Source organism: Rattus rattus, chromosome 5 (assembly GCF_011064425.1).
Source record: "Rattus rattus isolate New Zealand chromosome 5, Rrattus_CSIRO_v1, whole genome shotgun sequence".
Classification (NCBI taxonomy): Eukaryota; Metazoa; Chordata; class Mammalia; order Rodentia; family Muridae; genus Rattus; species Rattus rattus.
Genome location: NC_046158.1, coordinates 137118271 through 137130444, shown reverse-complemented (window position 1 = coordinate 137130444; position 12174 = coordinate 137118271). Strand labels below are relative to the sequence as shown.

The following is a 12174-nucleotide window of genomic DNA, read 5'->3' as shown; positions in this document are numbered from 1 at the left end:
GTAACGAACAGCACACACAGCCCCACGCACAGCCCACGGAACACCTACACTGCAGCGGCCACACACACAACAGCAGAGACAGAGTATGAAGCGGTTTGAGAGGTCATGATGCAGATTTTGTTACACAGAACATTACTAAGTGCCTTCCATGCGCCAGGAGCTACGTGTGGTAAGCCAATGTCTCTGATTTCCTCAACAACACTAAGGGACGAGGTTTTTACCTCTAGCTTTGCAGGTAAAAATAGCAAATTTACTGAAAATGAGGCTAGGAGCCAAGCCCACCTTGTCTGTTTAGGTCTAAAGCTCATTCATCAAGTAGGAAATGCCCAGTCTTCTCTTAAGGAACTAGAAAATAGTAGTGGACAAAACAGACAAGCTTCCCTATCCTCTGGACATCCCGACAAGCACTCTGCCATGGTTCACTGCCTCCTCCAGCCTCAATCCACAGAGCCATCTGTTAGCAGAATGATGTCTCCATCAATGCACTCAAATCTGTCTGCTCTCACCTCAGCGAGGAGCCTCCAAATTCTGATCTGGAAAACTACTGCTGCTGGTGGATGAGCAGTGTGTTCTAGCACTGACAGAGACCGGGACGTTCAGAGATAAAGCTCAGGTTTTCCTGAGTAAAGAGCAGTGAGCGTTTCAGGAAGGAAGAGAGTTAGAATAGCAATAGAACCGCAGCCCTGACAGCAGCCGTCAGCGGAGACAGGCAGGCAGAGAGAGGAAAGCACTCTCCCGTGTCAGCCTTCCACTGCACGGATCTCAAGGATATCTGTATTATCGTGTCCCAGCAAGCCGAGAAGCGACTGCACAGCGCTCAGCTCCACGAGAAGGTGGTACAGGTCAGGCATGGTGGCCACCACGTGCATCTCCTGAATGATATCATTGAGGTCCAGCTCGGATTCCATGAACCTAGGAGGGGAGAACAGGACAGGGTCACTGAACGGCAAAGGGTGCTCTTGGCATGTGAGAACAAACAGCAACACAATCCAGACTGACACAATCTGTCAAAATGTCGACAGCAGACCAACCAAGAAGCACACTCATCCAGACATCATACTGCCACACGGTTTCCTTGGGAAATCGATTTCCTCATTACAAAAATCAATCTTGGATTCAGATCTCATTACAGGGGTCCCCTTACTCCTACAGCCACAGCTGCCTTCTAAGGCCCTCAAAGCATTCTGCAGCAATAAATGTTCTGCCCTCCAGTCCTATGGATTAGCTACCATTACCCCTTGGGGTGCCATTTACTCTGGGGCCCTGGACTGGATCCAAAGAGGGTTTCTCTTACCCCCCTTCAGATCAAGAACCAGTTCTCCTCAGCTGCCCAAAGGAAGAGAAGAAGACACTGCAGCCTCCCAGTAGCAACCCTCTCCCTTCACACAAGCGCTGGTGAGATAAGAGCAGGTCACAGGTCAGACTGATCTAGACTCTGACATTCTGCAATCACTGTCCCTGTCGCTCACTTGTCTACCCCGAACCTTTGCACAAACCTGTCTAGACACAGGGAACAGGACTGCTTTGCATTCATTCCCTCTGCATGCCCTCCGCAGGAATGTTTGTTCCCGGAAGCAAATGAGCTATTCCAAGGACCACAGCTGAACAATGCCAGACCCAGAGTGACGGAGAGGACAGGGGGGTTACATGGGCTCCAGAGTCCAATGGCCTGGCCTTGAACCTGGCTAGTTCAGTTACTTTCTTGGTGTGTCCATGTCTCAGTTTCATCTGTAAGTGGGACAAAAATGGTACCCGTCCCACAGGGTGCTGTCAGATAAGACTCAGAACACACAGGACTCAGAACAGAGCCAGACTCCTGAGAAACAGGAAGAGCCCGCACTCACTGACTCTATGCTGGCCACTACTGTTACTCTGTGTCTGGCTTCTCTTCTGTAATGTAAGCTCTGGACAGACAGGAACACTGGCTTTTGTCTGCTGCATGCACAGATGCCCATCGTATTAAGTGGAAGCCTGAAAACAGGAATGTAAGCAGGACTCACAGAAGCTATGGCATTCTCCATGTTGCAGATGCTAAAGGGCAGACAGACACTGGAATCCAGAATCCATAAAGAGTAAGACTGGATTTTGTTAAAACACCCACAGTTAATATCCCTTGTCACTGTTTTTCCTGTTATTATTCTTAAGCACTTACAAATATATTTTATAATTATAAAATATTACTTTTCACAGAAAACTAGGGAAAGAAAGGCAAGCCATTTAAAAGCATACAGAGGTCATCCATAATCCTCTGAACTGGAAATAACCACCGACGATATTCCAGCGCATTTGGGTCATTTTTCTCAATTCTTAGCCTTTCACCCACAAAGCAAATCTCTGGTCTATGCTCAGTTTTACTGTGCTGTTAATACCAGCTAAACATTCTTTTACAACAGTAAGAGACGGTTCCTGACAAATTGCTGTTGGACGGCCATTCTCCTTCTCACAAGAAGCCCCTCACTGATCGCACCAGTCTCCCCTGATGCTCAGCCTGGCCCTGGCTTCCAAATCCTTCTCTAGACAATGCTCTAAGAAGGGACTGCCAATCAATCACAGAGTGCGTGGGAGACTGTTTATCTGAAATTCCCGTTGTAAATCATCAATTTTAAACAGCTGCATAGTACACTCGCTCGTGCTGGTGTACGGTAATTTATTTAAAGAATCCCCCTTTCTCAGACAGTTTCCACTCCCCCATAACAAATGGCACATAGCTATGCATTCACAATCATGGGTAGGGTAAATTCGGAGGAAGGAATACACTCTGTCAGAAGGCACCAAACTGTGTTTGATGTTTTCTCTTCCCCTCTCCTCAGGCAGTAGTAGTTAGTCAAAATTGCCTCCAGTTCAATTCAGCAAAGAAGGCTCTTCAAAACTTCTGCATTTTGATTAAAAAATGGGGGTTAACATTTTTCTGTTGACTAATTCCAGTTTCCTTTACCCATTTTACAACTGGGGTTTTGCCTTATTTCCTGATTTATAAAGCACTTTCCTTACTAAGGAAATTAATCTGTTATGCTGCAAAAAGAAAAAAAGAAAGGAAGGAAAAGGATGAGGGGGAAATTGTCTTTTAATTTATATGCTCTGCTTTTTTGGACATATCTGTATTTATTTATCTATTGTTGACATAAAAGCTTTCACAGACCCAGGCAGTCACACCTTTGCCTTTAGCTACTCTCACATTTATATGAGTGAAGGCTTTCTACGTGAAGATCGGATGGTTTTTGGTTTTCTCGAGATTTATTATACACAGACACAGACACAGACACAGACACAGACACAGACACACACACACACACACACACACACACACACACACTGCAGCTGTCTTCAGACACCAGAAGAGGGCATCAGATCCCATTACTGATGGTTGTGAGCCACCATGTGGTTGCTGGGAATTGAACTCAGGACCTCTGGAAGAGCAGTCAGCGCTCTTAACCACTGAGCCATCTCTCCAGCCCCCAAGATCATGTGTTTTATGCCAACTTTACATCCTATGACTCTTTGCTCTTGACTCCATGCTCTTCTCTTCCCCTCACATCTGAAGGAACGTCATCTACCACACATGAAACCATGATGCATACTTCCCAGTTCCAGGCTTTCCACTCTACCTCTCTGATCGGTTACAAACTCTGCAGTCGTCAGATTCCCACACTGTCTGCTTCCTTCTTCTGTTGTGAAACACACCCATGTTGTTCTTTTCACTTATGCTTCCCTGCCTACTCTCACCTGCTTATAATTCAAAGCAAGTTCTCTAATTACTTTATCAAGAATCCCCAATATCACTTTTTAAAAGAACCTTCTTCTGTGCTTGCAAATAGATTATGTTTTTTTGACCTCTGAAGTGTGATCCCATTCAGAGTTATGGATCTGGAGGGCTTGTGCAGGGCTGCAAGTGTAAATCCAGTAGCAGAGCACTCCTGACACATAGGAGGCCCTAGATTCAATAGCCAGCACCACAAAAGGAAGAGACAATCACACTGATGTCAAGAATCAATGTGTGTGGGGCTGGATGGGGCAGGGAGTGTCAAATGAGCATAAGCACCCAGGGGACTGGATAAAAAGCAATGCAAACCAAGAGAAGGCCCCTGCAGGGCACACTACTTCATACTCAGGGCTGGCCTTCAGCACTCACTGGACCACAGGAACTACCAAGGGTGCCCATCAGAGGGAAGAACAAAGGCAAGTGCTACCACAAACGTTCCTGTGACTTGAGCATGCTCAGGAGATGGGATAGAGTGCTCACAGTGACTAGATGACTGAGAAGCTTTGTGACACGTGTTGCAGAGCTGTACTTCAGGGACAGAGAACCTGATTCTGAGAAATAACCAAGACCTCAAGGAGAGAATAGAATGAAATCCTTTTTCAGTCTTAGGAATCTTAATAAGAATTGCCAGAAGATGGAGTAGGTTTGGTGGGGTGTTTGCTTGGTTGGCTGGTTTTTGTGCATAGTTAGATCTTTGTCACTGGGAATGATATAAAAACTAAAACGCCAGCCCAGGATGATGGTGACACAAGCCTTTTATTTCAGCACTTGGGAGGCAGAAATTGAAGCAGATGGATCTTGGTGAGTTCAAGACCAGTTTGATCTATATGCTGAGTTCCAGGCCAGCGAGGGCTGTATAGTTAAAACTGACTCAAAAATAAAATAAAACAAAATATCCTACTATGTATGCTGGTACATGCCTGTGATCCCAGCACCAAGGAGATCACAATTTCAAGACCACTTTGGCTACATAGTGAGTTCCAGCCGCCTTAGTCACTCCTTGAGGCCGTGTCTGAAAAACCAAAAGCTGGGGCAGAAGCCAGTATGAACAACAGGCCTCCTAGGCGCAGCGTCCTAGCTCCCATCCCTACGCCCACTGAATATATGAACAAACAAGTAAACAGAGGAGATGCCACGGCTCAGACAGCAGCAGCAGCATACTGTTCCTCAGTCCAACCTTGTAATCCTTTGAAATATGACATTAGCCCTAGACTTTACGTTTTAGAAAGTCAGAGCATTATTCAAACAAAACCAGCAGAGAAGCAAACTGTAAGCATACCACAAAAGTCCTACTAGCCGAGGTGCTATATGGGTAATGAGACGCAGTGAGAAGTGCTTGGACTCAGGAGACCCTGGCCTGGTGTGGCGATGAGCAGTGTTCCAACGAGCATTCACCAAGCCAGGCACCAGCCAATGGCCTAGGTACAGAGAATGTAACAGACAAAAAGATCAGCCCAGGGTCTCAGAGCTCCCAGCCTACCATGAATGCAAAGCCATCCATTACACACTAGTAAGTGTAAGGATGCCCCGTGCTGCCCAAAGGCAGCATGGTCCAAGACAGACCATTAACTTCTTATTTCTAAATCTTGATTTCCTTATCTTCCTGGTTGAAGGATAGTGAGGATTTAAAGAAAGAATACATATAAAGTCCCTAATCACAGTGTTGGCCCACAGCAGCTGCCTTGAGTCTGTTATGTTCTCAAAAAGACGATTCTATTCTGTTCCTGCTGACCATGTACAGCCCACTCGCTTAACGCACACACTGCTATTTGCAGAAGGCTGTCTTCAGGGAGTCAGCACAGCTTCAGTAACACATGACTCACAGCCAGGGCAAAGGTCAGGTGAGAGGCGATGGGAAAGCAATAGAGCAACATATTAAAACAGTAACCAGGCAGAGATGGGGTCACGGACTCCATCTGACAGGACAGAAAATGTTCTCCTTGTCTGCCCATGCTCAGTTGCTTCAGACAAGCAGGATATTCTCCCTCAATGCTGAGAGTGGATATTAACAAATGACCTCAGTGTTCAAAAGCACAGGAATGCGAAACATGACAAGTCTGAGATGTGGTCACACTAGCAGTCATGGCTGCACAGGGACAATACTTCTGCCTGTTCTCAAGGTGTGGTCCCCTGATGTGTCCGAGGCAGCAGGAGATCCCTAGGGAAGGAAGAAACTGAGAGATGAAAGACTTCACAATTCTAGGTACTCTTAGTCCTTTTTATGCCACTTTCACCAGCGTACGCACCATGAAGTGTGGAAACAATTCACAGGTGTGTGTGTATTGCTCATGAGTCTGTTGAGTGTGTGTGATGTCTATGGCATTTGCAAGTGTGTACACACAGAGGCCAGAGGAAGATCTCAGGTGTCCTGATATGTCGCTCTCCAGGTAACTCCCCTGATGAACTCACAAAATGCAAAGCTAGGCCGGTGGCCTCAACCTCCGGTGACCCTCCTGTATCCACCTCCCAAAGTGCTGGTGCGATAGACACATGTGCAGGCCTTTCACAGGGATGCTAGAATCTGAACTCAGGGCTTTGTGCTTGTTCAGCAAGTACTCCTACCCTGCAATCGATCTCCCCAACTCTAGACCCTGATGGCTAATAGAATACGCGCTTACACGTTCTGTGTTTGCTACAGTTTTCTGGTGCAAAGGGGCCACGAGCCAGCCCAAACATGGTTGTGGATCACTACACTAAATGACTGCGTCCCTGTGAAAATGAAGAGAAGAGCCGAGGACTTAATACAGAGGCAGTGGGCTCAGTGTGGGGCTTGGGAGAAGGACCACGGTGCCAAGTGCAGGCTTTGGGTGGAGGGCTGCCGGCTAAATCTGAACGGCAGCCAGACGAAGAACAGCATCTGGGAGGATGCGACCGAAATGGCACTCACATGCAGGAAAATAAATCTGAACGTCTCTGATCTCAACTGCAAAGCCCCATTCAAATATGCGGGAGCAATTTTCATCTTAATTGCCCCTCGCTGATCTAGAGAATTACGGAAGACGTTGTACCAGCAGAACTCAAGGTTAAAAGCACAAAACAGTTTCCTAACTGCTTTTTGACACAACAAAAAAAGTTCTTTATGTGTAATTTCAATTTTTATATGTTGGAATTTTAAACTAAAATAGCACAGAAACTTTTTTCTCAACAGAAACACCGTTTAAAGAACATAAGCCTCTTTCTGAAAAGCAGCTTATCACCCAGAGACCAGCAGTACCTAAGGAGAGGACGGCGGCCTCAGCAGCCACGACTTCACCACTCTCAACGCTTGGCGGGGTGATGCTGGCTTCCAGGCAGGATTCGGAGCTCGCATTCTCAGTGCTATCAACCTACAGCATGGTTTCCTCCTGGGGGTCCCTGGCTTCCATGCCAGGGGGATATAATAAAGATGGCAGAGATTACATGGCTCTCGAGTTTGCTGAGTATTTGCAGCCCGGTGGGCACCACACCCATGCCACGGGATCAACCATGACAGCATCTAACCCGAATAGGAAGAGCTCAACATAGAGAGACGAGACACACAGCGAGGGTGCTAAAGCATGGGCCATGTCTAGTGAGAACACGGGGATACACGCGGCTGTGGGGGTGAACGGCAGAGCAGAGAGCCTAGTGCAGCTTTCAAAGATTACACCCGCATGCCCTTCAGTCTGCACAGTCAGTGTTTAGGTATCTATCCTACAAGAATATGCACACACAAAGGCATATACACAAGGAGGTCTACCCAGCACTGCTTATAAAAACCAACGTTTAAATTCATCTAAACTGCTAGAGATGGCTCAGCAGGTAAGAACACTGTCTGCGCTTCTAGATGACCAAGGTTCAATTCCCAGCACCACACAGTGGTTCACAAACAACTGTAATACTAGTTCCAGGGGATCCAACACCCTCTTCTGACCTGCATGGGTACCAGGCACATATGTGGTACACAGATATACATCCAGGCAAAACACTCATAAACCTAAAGTAAAATTTAAAAAACTGTAAAATATCCTAAAGTCCACCAATATAAAAGTAACTAAATACATTATGGAATTTCTTAATCATGAAATACTATGCACCAGCCAAAAACAAGAGAGACAGGCACTAACAGGAAAACATTTTCTGTTTTATAAACCCAAATTGGTGTGGGCTAAATCTTTGTATAGAATAAAACAGGATATAGAAAACAGGCTAAAGGGATCGTCACAGAATTGGTCACAAGGTCAGTTGTAGGTCCTGGGGTTGTAGTCGGATCAAGGCAATGAAGAAACTTCCATTCATACTCTACTTACTGAAATTACATTCTATGATAGCATCAGCCGGTGTGGTACTTATGCAACTAAATACGTACACGCAAACACACAGTGTGAACTTCTGTATGGTAGAGGTCAGCACAAGGCAGAGACAATGCAGGTGCTAGGAAGCTGGGCTGTGCTCCAGCTGCTGTCACAAGGGCTGGGCCCACAGGGCTGGGTGATCCACAGAAACGGAGAACTGAGTCACACTGCCTCCCAGGCCTGCTGTGATCACTCTGCCCTCCAGCACCCTGGATTTCGTGTTTTCTCTCTACCTCCCCCATTCTCATCTCCTGTGTGGGAGCATGTGCGTGAGTGGGTGTGTCTAAGTGTGTCTGTGTGCAGGCACACATGCCCAGGTGCACGTGCAGAGATCAAAACACAACCTCAAGTGCTATCTTCACCCTCCACCTTGTGGTCCATTCTCTGCTGTGCACATCAGGATACCTGGCCCAGGAACTTCAAGGGATTCTCCTGTTTCTGCCTCCCAAAGGTTTGGGAGTTCCCCAAAGTGTCCACACTTCAGCCTCTGAGCCATCTCATCAGCCCAGCTTTTCACTGTGGGCTAACTGCACGCCTACCATGAGCACCAGCCCAAACACTACCGTCTTGTAAGGTCCTCAACAAGACAAAGCATTTGCTCCATCTTCTCCTGTACTCCCACAGCATTCTACTTATATCTCTATCTGTGCACTTCCTTCTACCTCACATTAATAGTCAGTCTCCCTAGTAACCTACAAACTTGAGTACAAAGATCCAACCATCCAACTCTTAATTGCCTCAGGGCTTTGGGCCTATTAAAATTCATTAAACCATTTATCTGGGAAGGGAGACAGGCAGGGAAGAAAACATAGATTTAGAACTCTAAAATCTATACAAATCTTTAATCCTTTTTAATTGGGATTCAAGATTGAAAGATTCCATATCCCACACCATGGCACCTCACTGTAAAACACGCTATCAGGAGCATCTATCTGCTGGGTGCAGGTGCAGAGACCCAAGCTAGCTATTGTTCTCACTTAATTCCCCAACAACCCTGTAGCCTTACACAGAAGAGACACCCAAGGCTGGGAAAGATGTGATCACTTAAGGTCACGCAGTGGTCCCACACACATCTGTCTGACCCCTAAATCTGGGACATTTTCTCTGCAATAAAGCTTCCACCTGGCAGCCATGGTGGTAGCAGGAGCACTGAAAGAATGAGGTAGGAAGAGTTCAAATAGGGCCTGTTCACAAGGCTGGCCGGCCCAGAGCTGGCAGTCTGAGCTGGCTTCTGAGCCGACCCTGAGTACGAAGTGTGCTCGGCCAGCCAACAGCACCCAACTGCCGCTGGTTTCCTGGAAGTATGGAAATGCAGGGTTGCAGCTGTCAGGGAATGCAGACCTGACTTGTCCTTCTCAAACCAGCCTCACAGGACTCAAACATACTGGTGCAGCCTACTGCTGGGAGCCCAGTGCTATCTGCTCTCTCCCAGTGGAGGGAAGCAGGAAGCCTGGACACAGACTCCAACCAGCAGACTCTGGACATGCATTTCTCCTGGCCAACACGTGTCTTTGTGGACTCCTACCATAAGAAAGCATAGCCCTGGGTTAGGGATTTAGCTCAGTGGTAGAGCAATTGCCTAGCAAGCACAAGGCCCTAGGTCTTGTGTGTCCTTCCAGTGACATCCCAAACATGTGGGCAACACTGGGATTCTGACCAAGGCACAGAAAGCCAACAAATGAAATAACAAATCCAAAAATTAGAACACAGGCTATGGAGGAGAGGGGCCAGCAAAGAGGCGCCTTACTTCTCTGGATTGTCTGGAAACTTGATCCGCAACTCCTGGTTTTTGTACGATCGCTTTTCGAATGTGAGGATCATCTTCTTCACTGAGCTTTCATCCAGCGGTTCCTCCTGCAACAAGGTTAACAGTTTCAGCGTGCAGAGCTCACACCCACGGTCGCTCTCACCATGGCTCTTTCGACCACCCGCTCTGCCGCAGACCTCCGTGGGTTCGTGACACACAGCACACACTTTTCCTCCCCAACTAGAATGACAGTGAAGAGCATCATCCTGGGTGCCACGTCTAATGCCCTGCCTCTCCCCAGCGAGCTCTGCCTCAGGCAGTAGAGACTCAGCTGGCAAAGGTTTCTCAGGCACTCTGTGGGTACAGAGTAAGCAAGGATGGCGTACACTCTTAGGCAATGCTTATCTCTCTTCTTTCTCCGTTGATGTGGAGGTAAGAAAGGCTCAGAAACCAGGAAGAATTTGCTTAAGATCAAACCCGAGTCAGTGCCAGGGTCCCCTAGTCTCTTCCTCACACCAGAGGTCACAAGCCAGTGTGCAGGCTAAAGCTGCTCTACCATCTGTCTCTACACAGCCCAGAAGTGACAAATGGCAGTTGGGGAGATACACACACTGTGTCACATTCTCACACGGTTCTATGTCTGGTTCTCATGAACTACTGGGAGAGAAGTGAGACAAGTACTTTGAAATGCTAGTGTAGCATCAAGGATTAGTTCACCTTGAACCAGATGTGGTGTTAAGGCAAGAAGATCATGGGTTTGAAGGTAGCTTGGCCACATGGACAGGGTATGACGAGGACGGGTGGGAGGGAGGAAGACATGGAAGGAGGGAGGGAAGGGGAGGGAGGGAGGGAGGAAGGGAGGGAGGGAGAGAGGGAGGGAAAGGAAGGTAGACAGGCTGGTTGACAGTTGGAGATGATATCACATCCTACAATCTCGAGATATTGCCACAAGTCTGAGGCCAGTCTGCTCTACACAGTAAATTCTAAGTCAGCCATAGCTACCCAGGGAGACCTTATCTCAAAAAAATGAGTAAATATTAAGTACATATAAACTAAAGCATTGTCTGGCGGTGGTGGTGCATACTTTTAATCCTACCACTCTGGAGGCAGAAGCAGGTAGATTTCTGTAAGTTCATGGCCAGCCTGGTCCGTATGGAGGAACCGTGCCCCGGGAGGGGGAGAGCGGGCATTTTTGGTAACCCTGTTCAGGGGAAGCATCAGAAAACTAACACTACAAAATGGCGTTGTCTACTTCACACACTTCAGAGATACCTAGAAAAGTAACTGAACTGAATATTATACATTGAGAGGCTGAAGAAAAAGGGTGCAGGGGCTAAGAGTTCCTGTTCATCACACATCCTGGGTTCATTCCCAGCACCCACACCCGTGGCTCACAACTACCTGTAATTTTAGCTTCAGGGGATCTGATACCCTCTACTGGCCTCCAGCAACATCTGCACAACACACACACACACACCACACCACACACACGCATGCACGCGCACACACACACACACACACACACACACACACACACACATAAACAAAAATCAATCTTTTTAACTTTGGAATAGCCTACGTAGAGGCTTCAGAATGCTGTATCTTCCGCTCCCTTGCCACTTTACAGTCATGCGCAGCTATGCACCCTGCCTCTCTAACGCTTTCCCAACTCCCTGCTCCTCCGCCGTGAAGTAATGGCCATAACTTACACCTAAAAGCAATAAAGAAACTGCTTTTAGGAGAACTTGAAATAGATCCTTTTGAAAAGCACTGAATCATCCTATAATTCTGTAAGGACTCAGAAACGCTAGCTAGTATTTTATTACGAAATCTCAATGTTCTTCCTATATTGGGTTTTAAGTGGGAGAAGACTATACATTCATTTTGAGCATGATGCATTTCTTACATTCTAGCGACTCCAGGATCTGGAGGCACTCTGCTGGGCTCTCACTGCTCCCTAATTCTACAGGTCAACAGGGCTTCCCCAAGACGGTGAAAACCAGAACCAATGTCTGCCTTGGTTGGAACTCGGAGCTTAGATTCCCTCCGTACTAACCATAGAGCAACAAAACTTAGTAAATTCCTTAAAGCCTTAGCAAGTCTAGCTCAAGCCTCCTCATTAAACTTGGCCTCCCAAATCCTTCACCTGGCCTGCAAAAGCAAAGTCTGGAAGGACCTGGCCCCCACCAACTGCTGCAACTTCAGGTCAGGGCAGACACTGGCTGGAGCGATGGCTCTGCACTGAACGCTCACTGGTTCCTATTCCAGAGGAACCACGTTTGAGTCCCAGCTTCCACAGGACAGCTCGCAACTGTCTGCAACTCTAGTTCCGGGACCCAGTGCCCTTTTCTGAC

At 47.3% G+C, this 12174-nt stretch overlaps 1 protein-coding gene across 1 annotated transcript in view; it reads right to left on the bottom strand.

The window, feature by feature from the left end:
* Positions 1–12174, bottom strand: part of Ctnnbl1 (catenin beta like 1) — a 157366-nt gene that overhangs the window by 105326 nt on the left and 39866 nt on the right. Inside the window, exons 3-4 of the mRNA XM_032904637.1 lie at positions 9821–9927; positions 773–912 (exon numbers count right to left, since the gene is read on the bottom strand). Coding sequence (XP_032760528.1) covers positions 773–912; positions 9821–9927 — 247 coding nt within the window. The remainder of the gene's footprint in view (positions 1–772; positions 913–9820; positions 9928–12174) is intronic.